The sequence below is a fragment of the Anopheles marshallii genome, chromosome 3 (assembly GCF_943734725.1).
Source record: "Anopheles marshallii chromosome 3, idAnoMarsDA_429_01, whole genome shotgun sequence".
Classification (NCBI taxonomy): domain Eukaryota; kingdom Metazoa; phylum Arthropoda; class Insecta; order Diptera; family Culicidae; genus Anopheles; species Anopheles marshallii.
The window spans coordinates 60,597,344-60,623,266 of NC_071327.1; the positions used below are offsets into that span (position 1 = coordinate 60,597,344).

At 48.3% G+C, this 25,923-nt stretch overlaps 2 protein-coding genes across 2 annotated transcripts; one reads left to right on the plus strand and one right to left on the minus strand.

Moving 5' to 3' along the window:
• The first annotated feature begins 287 nt into the window (after positions 1-287).
• Positions 288-527, plus strand: LOC128714779 (bladder cancer-associated protein). Its single transcript, XM_053809660.1, has one exon. The coding sequence runs from the start codon at positions 288-290 to the stop codon at positions 525-527; it is 240 nt and encodes a 79-aa protein (XP_053665635.1).
• Positions 528-2,691: 2,164 nt separating this feature from the next.
• LOC128711003 (putative mediator of RNA polymerase II transcription subunit 26) lies at positions 2,692-25,693 on the minus strand. The gene is made up of 6 exons (XM_053805870.1): positions 25,601-25,693; positions 12,304-12,495; positions 4,091-4,374; positions 3,845-4,012; positions 2,791-3,767; positions 2,692-2,714 (listed from the first exon to the last, which is right to left on the minus strand). Exons 1-6 carry the CDS (start codon positions 25,691-25,693, stop codon positions 2,692-2,694), a joined length of 1,737 nt encoding a protein of 578 aa, XP_053661845.1.
• Positions 25,694-25,923: the final 230 nt, after the last annotated feature.

The window sequence follows — 25,923 nt, forward strand, 5'->3', positions numbered from 1 at the left end:
AACTCACAAGTCGTCAAGCGTATTTAAATAAACTTTCGATGCTGATACTGTTTCCGGCCAGGCGTGGAATAGGCCCACGTCGGAGATAAGTTGTGGGTGCATCAGCAGCATTGCTCACCCGATAAGCATCAGCATCATCATCTCCACCTGCACGTACATTGCGACGAGGGCAGTGAAAGCACTGCTGGTGTCAGTGGCTCACGGAGAAAAAACATCAACATTCATCATCGTGTTGTTTGGCAAGTTGACTTGCGGGAGAAATCAGCCGACCACGGCACGCTGAAGCTATGTACTGCCTGCAATGTCTCATCCCGGTGCTGTTGATACCCAAACCGACGAATCCAGCCCTGATGCAAACGCATGTGATGTTCATCGTGCTCTATCTGATCGGATTCTTCCTCGAGCGTAAACCGTGCACCATCTGCAGCCTCGTGTTCCTGATGGCCGTGTTTCTGATCTGCAACAGTGGCGTTGGGAACTGCCTGTTCTGGGGCAACTGCGAGGGCCACACGTGCGACAACGGCTAATGGAATGGTTGGTGGACCAATGCTGGTGCGCGTGAGCTGGTGGGTTGGTGGCGGTTTCTTTTTACTACTGTTTGTTTCACACTTTCTTGTCTTGATTGTTTCCATCGTTTTAATATCGACTAATTCGATCAATACGGCCAAAGATTTAGTGAAATGTGTAACGTTTAAGTGTACCCAATTGATGGCACATTCATAGCAGTATGTAGCTGAATTAATTGTTTTATCGTTTTTAGATGTTGAATCGGTTTATTATTAGTTTCGTTGGTGCCTATACGTTTTATGTAGTTACGCTCGCCGATGTGTAGAGGGGCATATTTCGAGAACACAAAGACTGCAGGACGCAGATCAATCTTAAACGCAAAAGCGGTTGTGCTGTGCTTGATAAAGCAGCTGAATTGAGCCTCGGAGAATTGAAAATAGCAAAGTCGTCCTTGAAAATAGCAAAACGCTAACGGAGCTGAATGCAGCGATAGATATTAGACGTAGCTTACCCAATGTGATCGATATTGGAAGCGTCTGAGATTAGGTCCAATGTGTATTGGTCATCAACAACAGCAGCAACAACATTACCATGCTTGCAGAAACGTACAGGTTGATAAACTTTAATAGCATACAGTAGTGGTAATACGTTTTGGAACAGTAATGATAATCTTATTCAGGATTAAATGGTTGTTAATGATACTGGCAGTTCTTAATTCAAATCATGTATCCCAAGGAATTTGAGATGGTGGGGTGGTTAACGAGCATTCAGTATGTTCTCTCCCTTTTTTTCCCCGACAGGAGCTAAAAACTATCGTTACAAAAATTAATCAAAAAATGAATATCACTTGAACGTCCGCAGTCGGTCTCTAGGCGCTCAATTGTACGATGGAAACAAGCGCTGCCACTGAACTATCGTGCCAGTGACCCGCTTGAAACACTTTGAATGCGCCAATCTGATTGCGTAAAGCGTTTCTGTTCACGCCACATCGACTAATCGACCTGTGCTTAAAAGCGTATCATCGCTTATCTACCATTTGAAAAAGAAGGTACGATGATAAGGACGTTCGATCGTCTGCCGATGGTAGGGGGTCCGATATGTCCTGAACAGGAAGCGCATGGAAGTTGGTTTGGCGCTTAACATTTTTTGGAAGGAAATCACGAGTAGAAACAAAACAACACCTTCTAGGAAAGCAGCAAAAAAAAAAACGGTACACGCGATCGAGAACGATAACTGTACATAGTTGATGAACATAAATGTAGTATTTATTTTTTTAACAAATACATCTTGAATGTCCCTAGGTTAGCGTGTTAAAATCAATTTAAACAGCAAATGTACACTAATTAATAAAAAGAAAAAGAATTACAAGATCCTAGATGGACGGTCTTCTTTCTTCGGTCCGTTGTAAGTAGTAAGAAACGTGAAACGACACAGTTAAAATCATATTTGTAGATTTATTGTCAGCGTAGAACATACACAGCTGATGCCTGTCTACCTTGTATCGTTCTCTGGCGAGAAACGGGTGTGCTTGCTTTTGCTTACTAAAATGGGAACTTTAGCTCCGAAACATCTCGGGTCTCGGTTGTACTTGCTGCGGAAAGAGTGTAACTGTTTCTGCCTGAATCCTTTTCCCACAAACACACCGACAATACACGTTCCGTTTTTTTTTCCTCTCCCCAAATGCGTATGCGTTCACTTATCACTTCGAGCACGGCAAACAAATGCTTCACATTACTCACTACGCATAAACGCTCGTTCTGGTGGTTTCGAGCTGTGTTGGCATTAATCTGCCCAACCCCGTACCTTTGTTCACTTCAAAATCCAAATATATATATTTACATATTCTGTTTTCTTTTCGCCCATCTTGACGATGTGTTTCGACCACGCTGAGATTCGATGATTTGTCCGGATGTTATACTATCGTATCGTGTTCGGTCGTTCTCCATCTGTGTCCCGTAATAGTGTGTAGTAGTACTAGCAGCTTTTTTTTTACGTCCATAGTTGCGTGGTAATTCTGCCTTTTTAAAATCACATCTTAATTTGTGTTTGTATGTGGGTTTTTTGGGGGCGCACATAAACAAAAGAAAGAGAAGGAAGGAAGGAAGAAAAAAAAAACAATCCCATAGGGTGTTGCAGATAGGGACTACCGGTGCCGTGGTAAGCCCGTACGTCCGTACGATCGACTTAAACCGATCGTGGCTGGACATCTGGAAATAGGAAGATTAAGGATAATTGATTAAGTTCTGCTAATTTCGCTAAATCTCTCACTCCATCGCTACTTACAATGCGGACGGACAGCGTCCTCCTCGGAGGCGGAAGTTTCCACAACCTTTCCGGGCAAGCTAATCGGCGTTAGCAGACTGCGACCGTAGTGGATCCGTCCCATCGGAAGCATCGGTTGCGGTTCGGGCTGTTGCGGCTGCTGCTGCTGCTGCGCTGGTGCCTGTCGCTCCGACTGCTGGTTGGCCTGCTGTTCCTGTTCCTCCTGATGCGCCATTTCCGGCTCGGTCGGGCGGGGTGGCTGCTGCTCCTGCAGCTCACGCTCATCCGAATGGGGCGACGGTCCTTCCTGATCGGGCACGTTACGGTAGGAGTCGGTCTCTTCATCGCTTTCCTCCGATTCGGCAATGCGGGCAATCAGCGATCGCAGCTGCTCGGTGAACTTCTGCGCAGCAAAGTCGGCGACGTTCATCTCATCCGACGACGGCATGGGGAACTTGTGGATCGCCATATCGATCGGCATCTCGCGGATTTGGACCTCCTGCTGCTGGGGTGCCTGCGGCTGGGGCGCCGACTGTTGCTGCTGCTGCTGCTCCGGTTCCGGCTGGTTGCGCATGATCTGGGGCGGCAAGAATGGGCGCATTATCTCCGGAATCGGAATGCGCTGCAGATGGATGCGGACCTCAGTGCGTGGCGGCATGGCCGGTTGGGGCTGCTGAGCCGACTGCTGGTGCATCTGAGCGGCCATGATCTGGGGCAGCTGCTGCAGGAACGGATGGAAGTTCGGGCGACCCATCGGTGCGTCCGGGTGCGGCGCTTGCATCATCTGGGCCGGAATCGGGGGCAGTTGCTGCTGGGACTGCTGGGGTTGTTGATGGTGGGGGTTCATCAATGGCATCGGGAAGATTGGCCGTGGCATCTGGCGAATGATGGTCTGTGCCGGGGGTCCCATTTGCTGCGGCAGGTGCGTGATTGGGCCGAACGAGCGAACCGGTGGGATCGGGATCAAGACCTGACGGACAGGCTCTGCGTCCTCGTTCCTGAAGTTCCGAGAGACAAAAAGGGTATTTTTGTTAGTGTTAAAGCCACACCACCGGTACGCTCGGATTGTACTCACTTCAACTCATTGCCAGATTCGCAGAAGATGGCTATACGCTCACCAGTAACCTTCTGCTGCTTCGGGTCCGTGGTCAGATCCATTCCGAATGGCAGGCGCACCATTTTCGGTGGCGAATCGACCAACTCCTCAGAACGGCGTCGCTCAACGATGCAGTTCATGCGGGATCTTTGGGGAAGGAAAACAAATATTATTTGATGTCCTAAAGTGTACCAAAACATACTGGCCAACTCGCACACTACTCACTTCTGGTTTTCCCGAAGAATAGCGCTGGCCAGATCGGTCAAGTGCAGATCCAGCGGCAGGTTGACGCGGTGACGGTTGTTCATGTCGAGCGACTCATCGCTTTCGCCATCGTTCGAGGAATCATCCTCATCCTCGGAGTCTCCCGATTCGTCCGAATCCTCCTTGTGGTGCTTGTGCGAATCCTCCTGCTTACGCTTCTTGCTCTCGTCCCGATCGATCGTCTGCAGGTTGCTTTCGTCGGCCGAGAGGTTGTCCTGCATCAAAGCCTGCGCCTTTGGCAATTCCTGCAGTGCGACAGACAACGAACAAGGGTTAGAGTTAACCGAGTCGATACCTTTATGTGGGTGGCGATACCATACTTGGTCGCCAAATGTACGAAGCCGTACGAAGTGATGTAAGTTGTGCAGTAATCACCACCCTGACGCGATCACGTCGGATAGAGTGAGAGAGTCCCTTAAAAAAAAACACGGCGTACTTCCTCGTTGTTAGTAACATTGCGCAAAGTGTGCTAAACATGTTACGTAGGCTTAACATGAGCGCGGACGTACACTACATCACCCTTCTCTCTCTCCCCCCCTCCTCCACTACATGTAGTGCTTTTGAAAAGGTTATCTCTGAGAGCAACTCCGTGACCTGTCGATACAAACAATGATACGAGGCGATAACAATCTGGTGCCATAGGTAAGAGGGGGAAAAGAAATTCCTTTTCTTGCAGCGCCTGCAAGCGTCAGGCAGGTGTCATTGTGACATTTTAACTCTCTTCTCTGACCGTTACATGGTCGTTCTAATTGTGGACTTGCTGGTGTCTGATTGGTTTGTATACATGGAGTTACCGGTGACTGATTTGGTCAGACCAGATTGCATATAGCGGTGGTGTGTTGCGAAAAAAAACCCGCCAAGAAAAAAGCGTCTTGTCTCGGTAAAACATTCGGTTAATGCAGTTCGTCTTCAATGCATTCGCCATGGTGGGCTTGAGCGACAGTGATCTGGTGGTGCTCGGTTCGGGGATGATCGTCGATAAAATGCTGCATTGCGTGTGAATGTCACCAGCGGATCGCGCTCCGGCAACGCACACAGCCTAGATTGAGCAAGTGCCCAGAGGTCATCCTGAAGTTTAACGATGAAACGTTTAAGCTGAGCTTAAACGAAGCATTCAGTCGTTGGGCGTTTGGGTTGCACTTGGTAGTTTAATTAATCACTTTCGAAATGCGAACTGCTGTTATTAGTACGTCCAAACATCATCTAAAGTCCATTAGTACGTCGATTTGTCATAGTTCTCCGTTGCTAACGTGCTTGCCACATCAGTTTTGTGGCACTTTCACGTCCAACGCTTATTACCTGCGCAATGGAAATTATTTTACTGAGCAACAAGTTGCAACAGTAATCTTCCACATCCACAAGATGCGATTTGTGCATTCCATACACCCGTGGAATAATCTTCTCAGAGGTCGAAAAAGACTTCAAATGTACTTCAACTGACCATGCTCCATACAAGCGTAAGCATCGGCTGGAGAGTACTCGTTCGGTTTGGAAGCGATCGAACGATGATAAACGCAGTTGCCATGGTAACGATTATGAAACGACCTTTTTGCCCAGGCGCCCAAAAACGGCTCTCGGTATCCTCACCGTCGGCGTCGGATTACTCACGAGCTGGTGGTACAAAATGGTACCGTCAAAACCGATTGATGACAACACGGATGGCCCCCGTAGACCTCGCCGGATTAGAGCTCCGGTAGCACTCCCGGCGGGACGGTTGAATGTACGATGAATCGGTTGCTGTTTTCGTTTTGTTTTCCAAACCCGAGTTTCGCTCGCACCTCCCGAAGCGGTAACTTGAAGCTCACCCATACCGGGTGAAGCCCGGTGGTGGTTACTTCATCTTTCTGCTTCGATCATGCGGCGACGGCGTCTTGTCCGGCCATCGCCACCATAACATCTGGTGTGTGTGTGTGTGTCTCCCGCCTTTTGCCGGGGACACGCCTGCAGGTGGTGTGAGCGGTCAAAAAGGAAGGGAAACAAACCTTTGAACTTCATGTCGACTATGTCTCACTCTCCCTCTTAGGGATGGGTTTTTTGTGTGTGTGTGGTACCAGCGACCGTTAACCAGCTTCCAGCACCGACACAAACTACGCGAACGAAAGAAAAGTGAAAGTGGTTTTACCACAATCATCGTATCAAGACGGCCGCAGCAGCAGAAGAAGTTCGTCGCTAGGCCACTTTTCGCACCCCCTCCTCCCCCCCTTCGCTCAAAATGCTGACTTTCTTTACGTTTGCGGTGTTATTATTTTCCGTTATTACTTCTCATCCCGGGCCCGATCGTTAGCGCTCCCACACAAATATCATCCGCGTGTTTTTGTTTCTGACTCGTTGGAACCGCTGGTTTCGAACCTTTCGAAGCCAAAACCGATCGGAAAAGACTTCAACGAGCTGGAAGACTCGAAGCGACGAACCTTGGCGTTACTTCTTTCGCTCCGGGTTGTAATCAGCCGATGGGAGTCGGCTTGGGGGGGGGACTGGTTTTATGGGTTTGATTTCGGTTGGGTGGTTTTTTTTTGTGTGGTTCACGCCTGTAGAAACGGGACTGGAGTGCTTTGGCTGATCTGTTGTAACCAAACTAGCTGCGAAGGGCCTCCCAGGAAGCGCGGAGTCTAGTGACCTTTCGTATCGAAGGCGAACGGAGGAAAAATCATCGCGATGGTGCATCGAAACCACCACGGCCTAAGGAATGTTGGAGGTTTTCGAATTCTAATGCTCGCACCTTTTGTCTGCGGCCCGGTCGAAGAGGAGCATTACATAACCGGAACATGATATTTCATTCTTAACGCCAGAATTATGCTCGCATTCCCGGGCCGTGCTTGTTTGCCGTTGTTAATGGTGCCAATTTCACTTTCATTTAAAAGCACAACGTCTAGAAAGTTTACCTTCGCGATGTGTACACTGTGAGTCATCTGCAGCTCGCCGGAAAAGTGCATTGCTCTGGCTACAATGTCGCCTTTCCACCGCAACAGCTCATTAGCCAAAATCCTCCCCCAAAAGTGAGAGGTAAACGATCTGTCACGATGGTTCCGAAAGTGCAACATTCACCATTTCGTACGTTACTTGACGCGCAGTCAACCCAGCTAAGCGTTGCTTAAGTACGACATTTGGAACACCGCGGGGTACGGGGTGTTTCTATTTGCCCACTCCTTCTACCGACAGCTCCCGAAGAGTGAGGGACCAAACCGAACAAAAAATCAAAAAAATCGGTTTTATTTCGTACTTTGTTCCATTTGCAGTATTTGCGTACCGTGTTTACACCGCATGCCGTGTGATGCGCATGTTAGCGAAAGGATCGTGAAGTTTGAGGGTTCGAATTTTGCATCATGCTAATGGGCCGATTAAACATCCGCGGTTTCGGAAAGGAAATCGCGAGTGGAAGCAAAAAAAAAACACACTCATTAGTCACCTGATCGTACAAATGATGACCAGATGACAAATTCGGACCAAACCAAACATCGACTCGCTCGACAAACGTGCCACGGTGGCAGTGGTTGTTAGCTAGCATTTTAAACGTTCCATCAACATACAGCTCCACCATGCAAAACCTCCAACCAGCCGTTTCGTTTGTGGCAAACGGCAAAAACAAACTTCTCTAATAATAAATGACACTCACGGGGTTGTTTCGCCCGCCGAGAGCGGAAAAAACGTTTAACTGTTGACAACAACAAAACAAAAAACACCTTCCACAGACCCGAAAGTGTGTAATTTGTCTTGGTCGCCCCGGGGGACCCAAGGCGAGGCTCGACAACCCTTGATCGTTGTTTGCTAAACCGCTTCTTTGCATTTCTGGTCGGACTGTGGTGAAACGTTGCAAACATCACTCACGAAGTGCGTGATGTTTCGCAAAAAAAAAAAACACCCACACGCCCGCTTGAACGCCCGTTTGTGTTCAACACGCAAAAAAAGGCAAATGGAAATGGCCGTTTGTTTTATATCCTTTCTTCCTGTGCGGGAGGGTTTTTCCCCTGCTGTTTTGAACCTTTCGATGTGTGCAATGTGTGTTACGTGAATCAAAATCCGGTCAGTGGGCAAAACCTATTCGCCTTACGCGGTGGGGAAAAAACAAACCGCACACGTGCGCTGTGGTTTCCGTTTCGGGTATCGAAAGCAAAAAAAAAAAACACGCAACCCATCGGTCGCGTCGCAATCGTTGCCTAGTGTGCAATAATACCGCTCCATTTATATAATTGCAATTAAGAGAAATTGTGTACCGTAAAAAGTACAAACAAACAAACACGAATAAAACAAACAAACAACAGCCAAAAACCAAAGGTTGCCAATCATGGCGGGACCGTTTGTGTCGCCGGACATCTTCAGTTGTACCGCGAGCCCGAGTGTTTGGCATTTAGTGTCCGCTCGGGCGCAAGTAACAGATATTGCGTACCCCAAGCGTGCAACAAACTCGTGTGAAATTAACCAACAACAGCAAAAAAAAAGGAGATGTACACGCTGATGACCCGTGGTTCGTGGACGGCCACTGCGTCACAGTCGCTAATGATACGCTCGCGATCGCAATCACGATTGTGCTGGATTATTGTATCGCAGCGGAGTAGTGCCGGAGCTGTCCATCCCCGAACGCGGGGGTTGGTTGGTTGGGACCATTATTAGCATGTCCGCTCGGTTCGGTTTGATTCGTTTGGTGCTTTAGAAATGGTTTACGTTCCCCAGCGCCGGAATCGGAGGATGGGGGCCGTAATAAGGAGGGGTTTGCCAACGCGTTGCGGGTTCCATGTTTGGAGGTACAAATTATAGAAAATCAATTGCTCATTGTTTTCCCAGAACCCACCCCCACACGTACGACCGGCCGATCGGGAGAAGGGGTCGATCGATGCGGGGTCGGCGAAGATGGGGTGATGTGAGCATCGCATTCCAAACTGCCGACCGGAATAGTGATTTCGAAACCATGCGAAACACTATGGGCGCAATGTGCGTCGCATGAAGATAAAAAACATGAAACATGATGAATAGAAGGAAATTTATGTTCCAGAAAAAAAAACCGTGGTTAATTGCATAAAAACCCTCAGGAAAGCGAGTGGCAACAGAGCTCTCCCTACACGGGGAAATCTTCACTGTTCCAATTTACGGATGATAAAAGTCACGAACTTGCTCAGAACACAAATCGGGAACGCATTTCCCCCGCACGATCACGCGACGAACATGCGAATTTCCCGCACGTGGATGCGCTAGCGGTCGGCATTTGTGCGCTTCTAGGTTGAAAGGTAGCGTGGCGCTTGCGAGATACGGAATAGATAGTGTGCTTGTTTTTCGTCCACTATTTGCTCTGCCACTCATTACAAACGCTTATCGGAAGGTGATCGTAGCTTTAATTAACCTTGCAGCGGGCTGGAGATGATGGGAAAAACTCATTTTCCAACCGTACCAAACGAAGGTTCGCGCTAAAGCATGGGACAAAGCGGGTTGCCTCGTTTCGCTCGGCAATGTAGCGACCTGGGCCGCTATCCATGCTGCATAGTTTCGGGTGAAAACGATACACAACGCGGCGGCACGTTTGATATCTGCAATGCACTTTATATAATTTTCTCACCGATCGGACATTCAACCGTTGGATAAGGAACGGTTGCGGCGCAATAGTCAGCTCGGGCAGGAAGGAAGTTCCCAAAGCGGATGGGTACAAGGCGTACTTTGGTGCGGATGAAACGAGCTTTCATGACCGAGCGATCACTGGCCGTGCGCGTGTTATACAACCCGGGCATTGGATCGCAATCTGCAAGGTGGTGTCATTTTTCACGTCCATGTACCGTCCATGAGTCAAACGATGATGAGAACATGATACCATCGAAATAAATGATATTCTTTACTGTCCGAAACAGCGATTGTGTACAACAAACACCAAGCATTTTTCAAACTCTAAACAATCAAAGCTTTTCGACGTCTAGCTCCCTCATTATAGGGGTAGAAACAGGCTAGAACAAGCTTTAGGGGATGGAAATATAAGGAAAACATGGAGACAAAGCTTAGGTTCTGGAATAATAAACGAATCTAACAAGTTGTTTATCTCCGAAAGTATTCTCTCAGCTTCTGAACAGAAGGAAAAATCCTACAAAGAGGAATCTTGAAGGAGCTCAGTGTTGTTATGCTTGAGATTACAAGCAAAATAGATAAACAATTTCGCCATCCATTGATCAAACCTGTTTCGAGTGTTTGAAGATTAAAAATACTAAATTGCCTAGACACGATATCCGATGGCGTCTTCCACGCGGTAGAAGATTTGAGTGGCATCACTAAGTCGACGGGTGACGTGTCGACCCAAGATGGCGGCCTATTACCCCCCCACGCTACTAATTGTAATAAAAAAAGGGGGCCATATTTCATACATCCCACAAGCACACCGCACCCCGGTGTATTTTAATTCCATCCAGTGATCCGCCCGAGTCACGAGCTGGCCTTGATTTTCCAAAATGTCATGCCCGCATCGTTGGACGAGCGGGGTTTCATACTTGTCGTAAAGTGTGGTGTGTGCTTTCGCATCGAATCATTTATGCACCATAAAACGTCACTCCGAAAGGGTATTTATGATGGATGGTCGAATGCTGCACCGGGACAAAAGCCTTCCTCCCCCGGTATGAATGATTGTGCTTCAGTAGCAATTAGCAATCGGGTTCGGGATCTTCTCGAAGCCCCGTTTGGAGGGAGTGTTACGTTGGGAGTGGGTAAAATGGTCATCTGATTGGGGGATACTTAAGCGTCTTAGGGTGTCTCTGAATAATGGTGACGCGAGTTACGTGTAGGTCACATCTGATCTTTGTCACATACAATTACTGTGGTTATAAATCACATTTTGGCCAATCAGTTTCCTCAAAATCAGCACTGCGGATGGGAAATGCTTTGGTAATAAATAGTAATAAGTATAATGGCGTGATTAGTGACGATTGTACGATTGCTTAAAGAGCGTCTTAGGCTAAAGGAAGCACTTTACATCGGATCATGTCATTAATTTAAAACTACTGCACATTGCTGCAGTGGGAAATATTGCACCGATATGCATGATAACTAATAACGAGGGATCCATATCTACCCGTGAACAGCCACTTCCGTGCAATACATTACTATGCCGCATGAGAGTAGCTGTGTTGAGTGATAAAACGTGCCAATTGGCGTTCAAGATAACCCCCGACCGTGTACCAGTCTCGAATGTGATGGTTCGTTCCTCGGATCCCGGTTTAGTGTTTTGTTATCCCATAGCGAACTGCAGCACCTTGAACTGTTCACTCACAGCAGCAGTTGATGCGTTAGCACGTCGTGTGACGCTGGGCAGCGAGTACAGAAATAAAACAAATGGCTGTGGACTGCACAGCCGAAAACCATAAAGCTGTCGAGTCTGTTTCGCCGTCGCTGGGCGAATGGCTTTTATGATCAGCTCACAGCCTCACTTCGTGGAGCCGCTTGGCCACCCGTTGCCACCAGCGATAATCACGCAGAACAATCGTGTCTAAGTGTTTTACGGCGATGATTCGCCTCTTCGCACACCGTTTCGCAACAGTAGGAGACGTTGGCTTACGTGCGCAGTTTCGGAGCCTTGTTAGGGGGTCGGAGGATGATAGCGCTAGATCAGCGATCCTGCGCGGTGGTAACCCTAGCCACGAAGGTCTACCCGCAAAACCATCAATGTTAAAAGCTTTTTTTTTGTTACGGTGAAGTTGCAAAGCCGAAGAAACACTCGGCATGCGTCATGCTGAAAAAAAGGTGTTGAACTTCTTCAGTGTCAACAACAATTTGTCCCCGGCAAACACCGTTCCGTACCAGCGCGAAGGTCTACAAATTGTTTGGCGGTTTGGGGAATAAATTATGTGCTTTATGGAAAAGACGACCCAGCGCTGTTCCTAGAAGCGCTCCAAGCTGTGACTCGGGAAATGGGTCCCCCCCACAGTCCGGTGTAAACATAAGCCATTTCGTGTGTTTCTCCTCGTTGGGTCTTGTGTTTACGTTATGAAGTTGCTTTTTGTTATGGCTTTCCAGCTGACCGAGCACGCAATCGTACGTGGAAGTGTTGGCAACGGGCGTGACCGTTTGTTCGGTTCGGTGGGTCTTCCAAAGCTTGTCGGAAGGTAAGGAAGCTTGGAATATCAAAATGTTTGACGACCATGATCTTGTCACATCCTCCTTTACCGCATGCCGAATAGAATTCGAGGGGTTCGAGCCAAACGATCACTCACCTGCTGCATCGCCTCCAACATCAGCTCCTTGTTCAGGACGGCATCGAGGGCCTGCATTTGGTCGCAGGACTGCTTCGCCTGCAGGTAGGACGAGGCTAGGATGAACGATCCCAGAATGAAGGACGACAGCACCACGGTGATGGCGATAATCTTGGCGATCTTCACCGAGTTTGCTTGACGCATTTTGTAGGCCTGTTTTGGGATGGAGAGAGAATGAGGTAAGCAAGAGGTCAGTTAAATTGTTACGGATGGTCAGGAAGGACAATGCTGTGCCTTGGTGAAGATGTGGTCGTTGAATGAAACATTCGGCATTATTTAATTCATTCACAAATTAATATAAAAAAATCGTTAAAATAACAAATCTATTTTCAGCAAAACAACTCTCGAAAAAATTGGTTCGATACTGCTCGCGTGCTTCCGGTCGCTCTCCGCTGTGGCGTATCCGGCTCAACACAACCGGAAAGCACACATTTGCATATGAAACTGCAAGCGGGGATTGGATGACAAGCGTTCGCTTGCTTGTGCACTATTCCAATCACGTTCACCTGATGTCGTCATCGTCCGTTTTGCTTTTCCTTTTCCTGCCACTGCCCGTAATGGGCGCTCCTTTTGTGGAGTGCGTTCGAAGCGGATTCGGTCGGTCCGGTGCAGGTCCGAGAGGACATGGGGAAAGGTTTAGCTGGCCGGCTGGATGAGTTATGTGGTATAAATATATTCTCGAAACGCGAATAAAAAAAAAAAACCTCCCCAACCGATCGTAAAACTTCCCCTTTCATTTCACGGACCAAATGGTTGGTAAACGGCGTCACACGTTTGCAAATCCGATCCTCGTTTGTTGGAAAGTTGCTATCCACCATGCTATCGCGCGAGAGGTTCAATAAAATATCAATATTGTTTCAGCGCGCTCTGCAAACGACCGTAAACCGTTTTGCCTGCTGCTGGATGTGGAGAATCGATATGGCGTTTGGCAGAGAGAAAGGCACTGTGGAAATTGTTTTATACACATTTTCTATCCCCAATATTAGCTTCCTTCTGCACAGTTAATTGGTTGTGGTGCTTCCTTTGCTAAAGTCCATTAAACTCTGCTGTTGTTGTTTTTTCGGGCTAAATATCCCCGATCGATAGTCCAAGACAGGACCTAAGTGAGTCTCATGGGGGTGATTTATGCGAAAGCACATTGTCCACTCGCCTCGGGGTGAAAGTAAATTGTCCAGCTCCTATTTTGGGGGGATTTTTCGGGTGCCAACTTCGAGTATTTACTCATCAACCGAAGCGAGGTTTAGTTCATTGAAATGCCACACAAAACAGCATCTTTGTATGCAAGCGTTCGCAAAACACAGCATTGGGGTTAAGATCGACTAAACCTACCGAACCGTACATCCCCATACTCCTCTATCGTAGGTGAATTGAACTCTTTCTTAAGCTCCTCCGTCTGCTTATACTTTCAACGTAATGTTCGGTTTTGCGAAAGAAAAATCAGCTGTGGAGCTAACCTCCATCAGCCAGCTTTTATGATTGATGGTTTACTGCTTTCATGCCACAGCGGGTCTCGCTTACGAAGCACCTCTTCCCGGCTCGGTGCCGAGGCATCGTCTTTTTTCCGTCTTGCACCGTGCTGCAACGTGGATGCTTCTGCTTTTTCCAGGTCCGCTTGGTCACGGCTGATAAAGCCGCAAAAGGGCAAAGATCGGCGGTTAAGCTCAGGTTGGTTAATTAAACCGAAATCAATCATGCTCCCGGTCGATTGCAACCCATTTCCAGTGTTTGGTTTTGCTCTCTGTACACTTGCGAAGGTCACGGGCAAAAGGTTAGACTTTTCCGGGCTAGGAAACCTTCGGTCGGGTGGAGGAATTTGCGGACCATCCAATTTAGCAACACTGCAGGGAAAGGTTCACCCGCCACCCGATGAGCGATATTTTAGCTGCAACGCCATTTGTATTTGTCTACAATTAGCGCCTGATCGGTTTTGTTTGCGCTTGGTGGCGTGTGCTTTAATGAGCCAGCAAAAAGGCAATGCCGTATTTATACCATTTTTTTACCTCTGTAAGCACTAATGAAAGGTTTATTTATCAAACATCAAGCTACAAAAAGGCGGGGGATGTTTTTTTTTTGTTTCCCTCAACAGATTATCTTCCCCCCTGCGAGCGCGTAAGAATGCACGTCAGCTTGTGCGTATCGCGAACGGACGCGCAGCTGATGAAACTGATGAACCGGCGTAGCATTTATCCACCCATCATGCTGATCGGCCGTTTTTGATTGCTCAAGTATGAATTCGATCCTCGAAAATCGGGGTGCCTGCTTTGTGCTCCGATCAAGGGCCACGCGGGGACAGGGCCGGGCGCGCTGCGCCCCCTAATTCTGCCCCGGGGGATGCTGCGCTTCGAATGTGTGCGGCTATCATTATTAACTTTCCGCTACTCATCGTAGCCGTTACCAAAGAAAGGGTGGCCCGATGAACCGATTGGCGGCTGGTTGGGTGAGCATCGCACAAAGGCGGCGATGGGGGCGCGCTTTTGCATACGAATTGGACGTGAATTGCACCGAAAGATGGCGGCCACAATGAAGTGCAAAACAGCGCTTCGAGCGCTGAAGTTGAGCAGGCAGAGTTGAAGCAGAATTTTGAGTGGCAAAAACTCGAACAACACACACACACCAAAATCGCTTCCTAGCGCGAAAACGGTGATCATCACGACCAGAAAATGGCATAAAGAGTACTTTGCGCTAACATCATTAACGTGAGTATGGTAATTTTAAGCTTGCCGCGCTGTACGGGCAAAAGGGAATTTGAATCACCTCGCAGGCAGCAGCTCCAAAACAGCTAACCTTCTGCTGACATCATCCATCTGCACGGTGAGATTTAAGGTTTTCTTTTCCACGCGTTTGATTCCACCGAGAAGATCGTCTTCAGGGTTTTCTTTTTTTTGCGTTGTGGCACCATTAGGGCATCACCGAAATGATGCGCGGCCAGTTAAAACGATTACATTTGCGGCCGTTTTTAAAAAGATTTAATTGTCGCTTAAGGTCGAGACTAAAGTTTGCGTACGAATAGCTGCAGCCGTAGAGAAAAAAGGCGCTGCGCATAACAGCGCCACCCTTCGATGGTAATTATGCAACGCCGTGCCGGGTTACGTCCGCCATGGTGCATCGTGTTGGGTTTGGGTCGTTGCTTGAGCGCTCGGCCTATCCCTATCCGAAAGGAGCCGTTCGCGCATCGGATTGATTACCGAGCAGCAATCTGAGACCACCGCACCATCCGACACCCGTACGTACAATGCGCCCTCACATTCTCGCCGTGGACCTCCCGCAGCGCCAGTTGCCCGGTGGCACGAAGAAGGAAAAACTTCAACGCGCGAATGCGCAACGAACGCACGCCTGGTGCGCTCGGAAAAACGTGTTTCCCGGGTGCGCATGAAAATGGGTGTTGAATGCACGTTGGACATGCGTTTTGCTTTTAGGCTGCGGCTCCACCGGCTCGTCTCGCAGTTGGCATTTTGTTGGCAGATCCGTTGTAGGCTGATGATTTCACCTGGTGCTGTGTGTGGTATTTTTCCCACCATTTCCCACCACAATGCGACTCGTTGTTTTATGTGAGTGGTTTTTTTTTCCTGTGTGTTGTTAGTGTATTGTATTTGTATTCATTTCAATTTACTCACGATTAGAAACGGGCATGTGGTTTTCTAAAAAAAAAGTACTTAAATTCTACAGCAAAAATATTCCTTTGTTTGACGTTATTGGTTCGACTCGAGAGGGAACACGTTGGTTGATTGTGTTGTGGTTGTATTGCTCACCTTTGGAATATTTAAATTCTACCTTATTTATCTAAAATAATAATAATAATCAACCAACACAACCGTCTCGTAGCCGATGAAACTGAGAACACAACACCTGAAATCATCACTTTCACATTATTTGTCAGACACCCCTCGAGATCAAGCCGAGATCAAGCTAACCGAACGGTCCGATCAGACGGTGTGCTTTATTTTGCTCGCTCTACAGTCTGTGGCACGCAAGTGAATGTGTTACCAGAAACACGCTAACCTACAATCGGCAAACGATCGGCGGTGGGTCCACGTTCGACCCGCGGACCTTCGGGCGCCGTACGGTGTGTTTAACGCACCCTGCATCGGAATGAGCAGAAAACCGCCACCAAAAACACTGACCACCTTTTTTTTCTGCCAACGACTGTCGACACACGCAACCAGACAGAAATGTGTTCCACATTAGCGATGAAAAGCGAAGTCGGCCACAAGACTGTAGGCGGACACAGACCGATCGATTGTTTTGCGCATGCATGTAAGTAGCTGTGCAGTGTTGGCCCCATCTAGATGGGGACGATCGATCAGCCAAGATCGAAAGGGGGGGGTGAGAATCCGCAGTACAATGCGTGTGTTTGTACTCCCTTTTCTCCACCAGCGGAAAGCGTTACTTTTGAAGTTATAATCATCACAAACTCACGAGGTGATGGTTCACTTGCAGCCAGATAGAGATTCTGCTGCGGAAAAAGGGATGTTACGTCTATAAACCCTTCGAGTTGCTTTTTCTTCGTCGATGCCAGATAAATGGTTTACGCTTGCTTGGAGCGGGCAGAAAAAAACCTCCCAGTCCGTCCTCACGAAACCCGCTGGAGAACCGCGTCTAATCGGTTGTTTAACCGTATCGCCTTTGCAATTACTGGATAGAAGTCGATTGTTTGTTCCTTCTTCACGCTGAGAAGAAGTTATTTAATCAATCGCTTCTACTCCGTACCGTTCGCCGCCGTTGCCGCCTGGAGTCGCAGTGGCGTTGTGCAATGGGGGCAGAGATCACATCACACGCGGTGGAAGACTGTTCGGAGGTTTGGGATATTCTTGCCATCCCCGGCTCTTTATTAGCTGCGAGAATTGCATCACGAACATCAGAATCAATCACTCGAACGTTACGTCAACGTGTCTAGCGTCTCTCGCACCCGCGGGGAAGTTTTGGGGTGTTCGACAAATCGACCAACCTGAAAGAAAGCGTTTTTTTTTTTTTCACCATTCCAGTGTCGGTGCATCGGAGCGTAAAATTACTGCACACACAGCAGAGCTGAAAAATGCACGATGGGCAGTTGTTTACTTCGTGCAATCAGATAACCGAAGCACCACATTCTCATAACGCTCATTAGGTCAGCGGCGTTGTGGTGTTGTTGTTGGCAGTTTCACTTTTGTCTGCCAACCTGGCCAGCATCAGAACGGGTGCGGGAGTACCATTACGCGGCCCTGCCGGAAGTATTAAATTCTGTGCTGTTTTTTCCCTCTTTCTCCCTTCCATCCATTCATTCCCTTCCAACACGCACGCAGCAGGAGGTAATTTCTCGCAAACTCGCAAAGCAATCAGAAGTCAAGCATCGGTTTAGGAGGGCAGTTATTTGCTCATCAGCCGAACGAGATGCGTGGCGTGGTGTATGGCCACCACATACACGGACAAGGGATGAGTGGACAGATAAATAAAAATAGCCCTCATTACATTAATAGCACCCCGGCGGTCATTACTGAGCCTGGGTGAGGAGTATAGTGGCTCGTGCTACCGCCCAGACTCCACACTCCACCAGTAGGTGCGTAAAGTTCTCGAACCATTTCACCGACATGTTAGCCGGGCAGAACAGATCATCCAACCACGCCGCATGTACACGAGTTCGCCTCGTGGCGTGGGGTTTTTAAAGGGGTTATTTGCTTGTTTTGTGTTCGGTTGCTTACGAACTTTTATTAACCATAATAAGGTTCCGCATTTGCGCATAATTCCACGCATACAGCTGGCGTAAAAGATGCTTTAAGTGCTGGTGGATTTCTTCCGGAACGAGTTAAGCAAGACTGTTGTGCGGTGTTAGTAAACACACACTAACAATGGCTGCCCCTTGAAGCACCTTTAGATTTGTTTTAGTTTTTTGCCCACAAAAGGTGTCAAATTATCCTGTCGACCTTCTCCGGTTCACAAACTATGTCGGTTGATTACGTCGTCGCGGTTCACAATGGAACCAGCGCCAGAAAAAGCGATGGAAAACGTGTCGGAAAAACACGTCTCTGTTTGACCGTAGGCAACACCAGACGACCAATGTCTATGATTTGCTTGTTTTGGGTCACTTTTGTGCAGGAGCGCCTGATAGGGTTCGCTACAATTGCATCGCCATCGGGGATCATCGCCGTTTACGTCCGAAGGTGGACACGAGTAAGTTTCATAAGTACATTGGTACTCCCCTTTTTCTGTTGCTGTGGCTTTAAACCCATTTTACGTGGTACGCTCAGAACGGGTGACGAGACGTCGATGACGTCGGTAAGACTAATTACTTCCTGGTGGAGCAGAAAATTCGTGCACTCCATAGACCGTGGGAGGTGTTTTTTTGTTGAAATTCTTATGCGCTGCAGCGAGGGGCCTATAGAACGTGAGATAATCACGAATGTTCAAGGTGAATGTTATTTCAAGCAGAGAGGTATGCTTGCGTTTCTCGTTGGGCAATGCCTTCGAACAGAGCAACGGATCGTGAAGAGCCCCGAGGATCGCTGAAGTCATTGGAGCATTTACGGTGGATGACTACGGACATTGTGAGGAATTCTTTCCGGAGCACCTCAGATGAAGTTGTTCAGATCGTTTCAGCTGAAGAATTTCCTTGTGAATCGATATCTTCACAATATATTAGACATAAAAACAGCACTGGAAGTTAGTTTGGTTAAGGCAACCTCGTTGCTCGCTGCATTCACTTTCCTTTCCGGAAAGCTTTTCGCTAGCTCAAAATGTCTTTGGCACAGTCTTTGCACTGCTCCGAGCGCTTAATATGGTAATCAATTACTGTCGGCTGAGCTCATGCTACTTCGGCCCATTTGTGGGGTAGGTTTTATTCATGCGCTACGCTTTAACCCTAAATGGGAGCAACGCAGTGTCCCGCAGCTTGTAGCAGCTGTTCGAATTACAGACAAACGACACAACAGGGTCCCCGAGTTTTTTTGTTTGGGAGAGTCCGTAATCTTGTCAGTTGAATGTCCCGCATCGGTCACAGATAGTGTGGGAGTATTCCGCTTCCCATCGCCCCGGTCCGCGGACAGTTGGCGCGGTGGACTTTTACTTCACTTTCGATTTCATCCGGCTTTCGCGTGTTGTTGCGTCGAGTCGATGCGGGAATCGCCCAGCAAACGGGAGGGATCTCCCACTCCCTCTCGACTCTGCGCACCAAAGTGTGTCGCTTTGTCCGACGGTAACTTTCCGGCCAGGGACACTGACCCGCGTTGCGATTGCGTACGGAGTGCTGGTGGCATTAAAAATATAAACCATTTCCAATCGGACCGTACAGAGGAGAGCGTTCTGTTTTTGCCCTTCTTGCACGGTTACTGAGATTGGGATATTAAGGAGGTTTTGCCGTGGCCGTTGCGGTTACGGCTTTACGATGCCGTTTGGCTAATGGCGAAAGTGTTACCTTTGCCGACAATCCCGCAAGCACCCGAAACGAAACTGCACACGGCCCGGGCAAGTTTGAAGAAAAGAAAAGAGCGAACCCCCCCTGGGAGGGAGGTGACACTTGGGTTGCTTAAGGTTTTACTTTCCCCCTGAAGGGATGTTGGGGTAGTTTTCATTTCAGTCTCAGAGGCCAAAAAAAAAAAGTCACAAACCCCTCGAGCGGGTGACGTGCGTTGAATGCGAGATGGCGTTATTAGTTTTATTATAATTCGGCGAGGTATTAGAGAAACCTTTACCCACCCGACTGCGGTGGTTGAACCAAGGGAGGAAAAGGAGGTCACCAATTACGGCTAGTTACGCTAGTGCAATTGCAGCGGGTTTGAGACGATTCGGCAGTGGTTTGGAACGGCATATTTGGGCTGTTTTGCGGTCCGCCACATGGGTCGATCTCGTTAGAAAATGTCACCGGTCGGTCTCAGCGCGTAATGGTGTGGTGGCACCGTTTCGAAAGCACCTTGAAGCTTAATTATATTTTAATGGTTAAAATTGCCAAATAATGTACGCTTCGACCACTCGCAAAACAAGCCACGGCAACAAGGTTCCAGTTGGTTTTGCCGTTGGTAATGTTTCTCGACAGCAAAATGCGCACTTAAGTATCGGAAGCAACCGTTCCAGTAGCTCGTAAGATAAATAACTTTGCTTTGTCTTTGTGGCCGATTGTGGAATGTGGCTTAGCACGTCAGTATCGATATCTTCATTAAGGTGTATGTGAACGTACGTGACTACGCACGATCGCGTCCCGTGCGACATTCTGGTGGCTGGTCGTGATGTTACTCAGACATACCTGTTGACCGTTGCATGCTTTATCACACAACTTTACCATTATTTTTTCTCCAATATAGGGGGGTTTTTCCTACCATATACATTATCATTTGAACAGTACAAAGCACACTTAGTAATGACCGTTTCGAGTTGGAGCTGTTTGTGTGCGCAGGAAATGCCAATCGTGCAACAGGCAAGAAGGAAAACATTGTTTCCAGCAACGCGTTTGTCGCCGCCTGGTGTTAGTGGCGATTAGGAAATAGTTCGTGACTGGAAGCCCTCTTCTTTGATGCCGTTTGATGCAAGTGTGCAGCAACACGAATGCAACCATCAAGAATGGATTGATCGGTGGTCACGCTGTGGCAGAAACACCGACCAACCTCGGCGAGCGGCTTATTGTAACAGTACAATAAAGCCGGAAAGCTTGGTTTAGAGGCAGTTTTTCCAACACAAGACACTCCACACGGGAACAAATTCGATGGCAAATCGATTGGAACCGGTTGGAAGGGTTGGAAGCAAAGCGATCGAAATTGTAACGTAACGAATCGCGCATCGGAGTGGCGGATGGGCAAGAGGCGCAACAGTAAATGTTGCAAATGGAAGAGACAAAAAAAAAAACCACCACCGCTCGCGTGGAAAATATGGATATGGCCGATAGCCGAACGTGCCCCGTGTGCCGATCCCTTCGGTGCCATATCTTTGCGATGGCATTGCGATGAATTCATCATTACGCGAACACCCGACAGCTGTTTTGGATCGGTTTGATGCACTGGCAATGTAGCTGCCCGTTTCGATGGATGCAGTACGCTACGCTCAGCGAGTCCGTGGTTTTTAAGCGGCCTCATCGCTTGGGCCCCGCTAATCTGGGTCAACTTAGAGCGGTAGCACCAATCGGAGCTCACGCTCGATCATCCCTTTTACTTGTTCCACCACATCGCAGCATCGGACGCGACATTGACGCCGGTCGCAAGCAAAGATGAGAACGAAAAACCGCGCGAGAACATTCACCGTCCATCGCGTCCATCTTGTTTGGTGGCACCAACCACCCCCTGTTTCGTACCCCATGCGGTATTGGGAATGGAAAATCTTCTCGCACACCACAACCAACCGAAACTTCACGGCTTGATTCAAGTGACACATCGTAGAAAATAAACATGTTTGCCAATTAAGCATACATTCGACTCGCTTACGATGCGTTCCGTTCAATTCGACGTGACGCAGGGGATGATGGTTGTGCAAAAGCGGGGCTCCATCTCCGAAAAAAAAGGGGGGGGGGGAGGGGGGTGGAAGGTGAGGAGAGACAAAAATGGGATTGCGTTTCGGTATAATGCCAGTGCCGTTTTTGTTTCAGCACTCACGTCCAATTCAAACGATTTGTAACGAAACCGTGCCCTGCGGAATGGTTTGTTTTTTTGGTTTTGTTCCTCGAATCGGCCTGTTTTGTATTGTCGATTTAATGGGTCACATTTTAATGTTGGTCTGCGATCGGACGCACACTGTGGTGTGGCACGCAAAATGGGCTGTAGGGTTGATGGATAATTAAAAGAGGTCCATTTTTATTACGAGATGTTGCACGAACGTGTCCGTAGTTTCGATGGTTCGATAGTGTGAACAACCCTGTCAAAATGCAGGGTTACTCTCAAAAATGACCGTTGTCCAAATGCGAGAAGAACATATGAAGCTGTAAACGTAATCTTAGCTTCCAATCGAACACAACCCCTCACAGACGATCGTTTCCATTCGCCTGGAAGCGGAATCGGGTGCGGAAAGCAGTTTGGCAATATGTTCCTGTGCTGTGGCACAGGAAATTTAATCATTTCGAAGGGATTAATTTCATTATGCAATTGTAACCCCCCCGGAATAATCATGCGGGGTTGATGGACGTTCAATAAAATTAAACTGTAACACTGTCTGGTAATGATTAAGTCGATTTTGGGAGGCAGTGGGAGATTGTTTTCACGCATAACCGAAGCCCGTCCCGGTTCTTCGTTGCGCCCATTGCTTCACGGAAAAGTGGTTCGGAGTGGTACCTTTCGCCCGCAGCTGTTTTTACCATTTGCAATGCTTTCCTCACACCTCCGGTGTGCATGGTTTACGATCGTTTCCTTGTTCCTTTCCATTTTTGCTTCGATTTGCTTTTTTTTTGGTTTTTTTTTTGCAAATGATTTCCTTTCGTTCGTTCGGCTTTGCTAGTGTGCTTTCGTTTTCCTACGCTTCCGAACCACTTCCATCCACCTTCCATTTGGCGCGTTTCGAGAATTGCATCTTGTTAACTAATCAGAAGAGGTTACGGTAACCGAATCGAAAGTAAGAAGAAAAAAGGCTTCGCACTCGCACTCCAGTGGCGCAAGCGGAAAACTCCAAGCGGATATTCCGGTAGATGGGTCCGGTGCGAATCGAAGCAGCAAAGGTGGCGGTAATGAAATTGCTATTGGTGTTGCATTGTTTCCAGCGCAAAACACTCGTGCCGCATTATAAATTCTGACCCTCCAGCTGAGCTCCAAGTGACCGAAATTGGATTGAATTGAAAAACAGCCTCAATGTAAGCTGGGCTCGGTAAAAAAAAACAGAAGACGCTTCCCAACGAGATCACTTTTATCGCGCCATTCAAATGGCCAAACCTGAAGATGGATGCTGCTTGAGTTGAAAAGTTCAGTAAAAAAGGCATACATTTTAAGCTCAAAGTGAATGTAAATCCACAACAAACCACACACCGGCTTACTTAACATCGAAAGACTTGAACGCAACGCAGCGCGAGGAACCACCGCATGGGCATTGTTTTAGGTTGCGCTCGTGATGCTCCACCGTGTGTGGGGGGTTTTTTTTTTTTGTTGGCGGAGACGAGCAGACGAGCACTCAACCAGCCTCAGCACAATGTGCCTTATGGGGCCATGGACAATGGTGGCAGTATCGGGTCAACGGTAACAATAAGCAACAATGGTTTCATCGAGTGTTTTCCAACACATCCACACCGGATGAGCTGGAGGTTTTTGGGGAGCTTGGGGGGAGGAAGAGTAGAGGGGTAAATTTTCACCACCCCTTAAAACCCATTCTCCCGTTCGTCACTAAAGACAATTGGGCGATCGTACACTGGCGCAGCCAGTTGGCAGTCAAATCTGTTCCACTGGTTCGGTTCCATTTGATAATCCATTTGCTTTCGGAGTCAGTGCGTTTTCAGTTCACTCCGGTGGGAGGGTGTCAGGATAGAAGGTAACAAAAAAAAAACATATGGTGATGATCATGCAGTTGATGATCTAGATGAGATTGCCGATTTGCAGTGTGTCTGGTACGTTAAATTAGTCTTCCTCATGCAGCCGCAAACACTGTCATTGTCACTTGTCGCCTGCACTATCTGGGTCGGCACATCTACGGTGCAATTACGCTACGGCATGTCTGGTGCCGCTTTCTGCAGACATTGCAAGATGCTAATTATGCGGGTTAATAGCGCTATGCAACTGGGAAGCATAACCACCGCGAACCAGCCGGTGTGACGGCGGTACCGGGTGATGATTGTATGCTTTCAATGCTCTGCATTAAACTGCCCTCCCTTCCCCTGGTAATGCTACTTTCCAGCTGTGGTCCAAGTGGTTGAAGGAGTTTTGCGCGTTATAAACTAATTTTAATAGTTACCTAGAGGGGAATCTGTAAGCTGATAAGCAAGTGAGTGTGGTTAAGAATAAATCAACCGTTTTGCCAAACATGAACGCTCTGCGCTCTATTCGGCGGTACATAATTATAGTTCTCGGGTTGGAAATTGCTACCCTCAGCCCTAGCTCCGGTACGGTTAGACATTGAATGGTGAAGCTGGAATTTTGCCTCGTCAAAAAGATGGTTCCCATCATTCTAGCAAAAAACAAAAATGCATCCCAAACGATCACGATCGCGCACAAACTGCTTCGTGAGATTGCGATGGGAAAACATTCGCAAAACTGACAACAAAACCATCTTTGAATAGCAAATTCGTGTTCGTGAATCGGTACGTAGTACCACTGACTGAACGAACCTCGGAGGAGGAGGTGAGCTAAACATTGCGTTTCCTACCTGTAAGAAAACGCTTTAAAATGGTCCTCGCAAGCATCTTCCAGCATCGTTTCTGCGAAACGAGCGATCGTTCGACGCGTTGAAAGCAAAACCGGACGGCGCACTTTTACCGAAGCAACCGAAGTCACCGAAACCAACCGAACCAACATCATCATTATTATTCTCAAGGTCTTCCACATTAAAGCGGGAGGGGGATTCAGTAAAATATAGCCTTAACACACATGCGTCATCATCCGAATTGCAAGAAGAATGGAGCAGTTTTTGGTGAGACGACGGGCGGAGAACACCGAAACGGAAGGCGGCTGTGTGCCACCAGAACCATCTTCGCTCGGTTTAGATTTATAGCCGTGGTTCGATCGGATGAAACATAAACCAACATTCGAGGATGTAAATGAGCAACAGCAGCACAACCACCGTGTTGCCCGCTTAACATCCCCAAGCAGTATCGAGATGCTGGGTGAGCAGGAGAACAGCAGTGGCGTTGTTGCAGTCTCGCTTAGCGTACAGTGGTGGCGGACACCTTGCCACCGTCAAGGTGGACGGGTAAGCAACGAAAGAATCCCAGACCACGTCGATGCATCGCTCACGGTTCCGTGCGCTGAAGCCCGGCGGGTCGTGATGTGATGAAAGACGGCTGCACTCTGGTGGAGTGGATCACGAACCGTGCCGCACTGGCGTGCGCGCTTGATTGTACTGCACGGAAAATCACACGAGAAAACGCACCTCCAGCACGGTGCCACATATTGTGTTGGCGTGAAATGGCTCCAGTTGACCTTAATAGTGGTTGCATCGTACACGGCACTCAAGACAAACAACGATACGAATGCACACGCGCCCATTAAGCGCGTCGGTGGTGTACGCTTGAGGTGTCTGTTCGGCGCCTAACTTCACGACAACCGTTGAACGAATCACTTGCTCGGGTTCCGGGGTCGATTCCGAGCCCCACAACGCCATGGCGCCATTAGATGAGATGATGATGAGGAAATGATGCCGAGTGATGTGGGGAGAAGGAGGGAGGGAGGACACTTACGGGTGGTGCTTCACTGGTGGTGCTGTACACTTCACTAGCAGCGTAATCCTGCTTCATCGTAACGGCCATCGAATCCGGTTCCTTCTCCAGCATCGTGAAACGGGCGGTGTTGTTTGGCTGTACGCACGGATCTGTTCTGATCGCCTTGCTTTCGCTTTCCGCAACGCTACGAATTGCACTGCCGAACGCGGTGAAAAAAAAAAGAGGGACACACCCGCACACAGCAGCGACACGAAAGGATGTTTCAGCTACCACAATGCGCGATACCGTGGCCAAAACGTTCGGAGATCGGCTCCCTTTGACGACGGGTGGTTTAAAAACGC

Coding starts and splice junctions, on each gene's coding strand:
- LOC128714779 (XM_053809660.1), top strand. CDS start 288: ATGTACTGCCTGCAATGTCTCATCCCGGTGCTGTTGATACCCAAACCG.
- LOC128711003 (XM_053805870.1), bottom strand. CDS start 25,693: ATGCTGGAGAAGGAACCGGATTCGATGGCCGTTACGATGAAGCAGGAT. Junction 12,496..25,600: donor CCACCAGTGAAGCACCACCC/GTAAGTGTCCTC, acceptor ATCCCAAAACAG/GCCTACAAAATGCGTCAAGC. Junction 3,768..3,844: donor GAATCTGGCAATGAGTTGAA/GTGAGTACAATC, acceptor TCGGAACTTCAG/GAACGAGGACGCAGAGCCTG.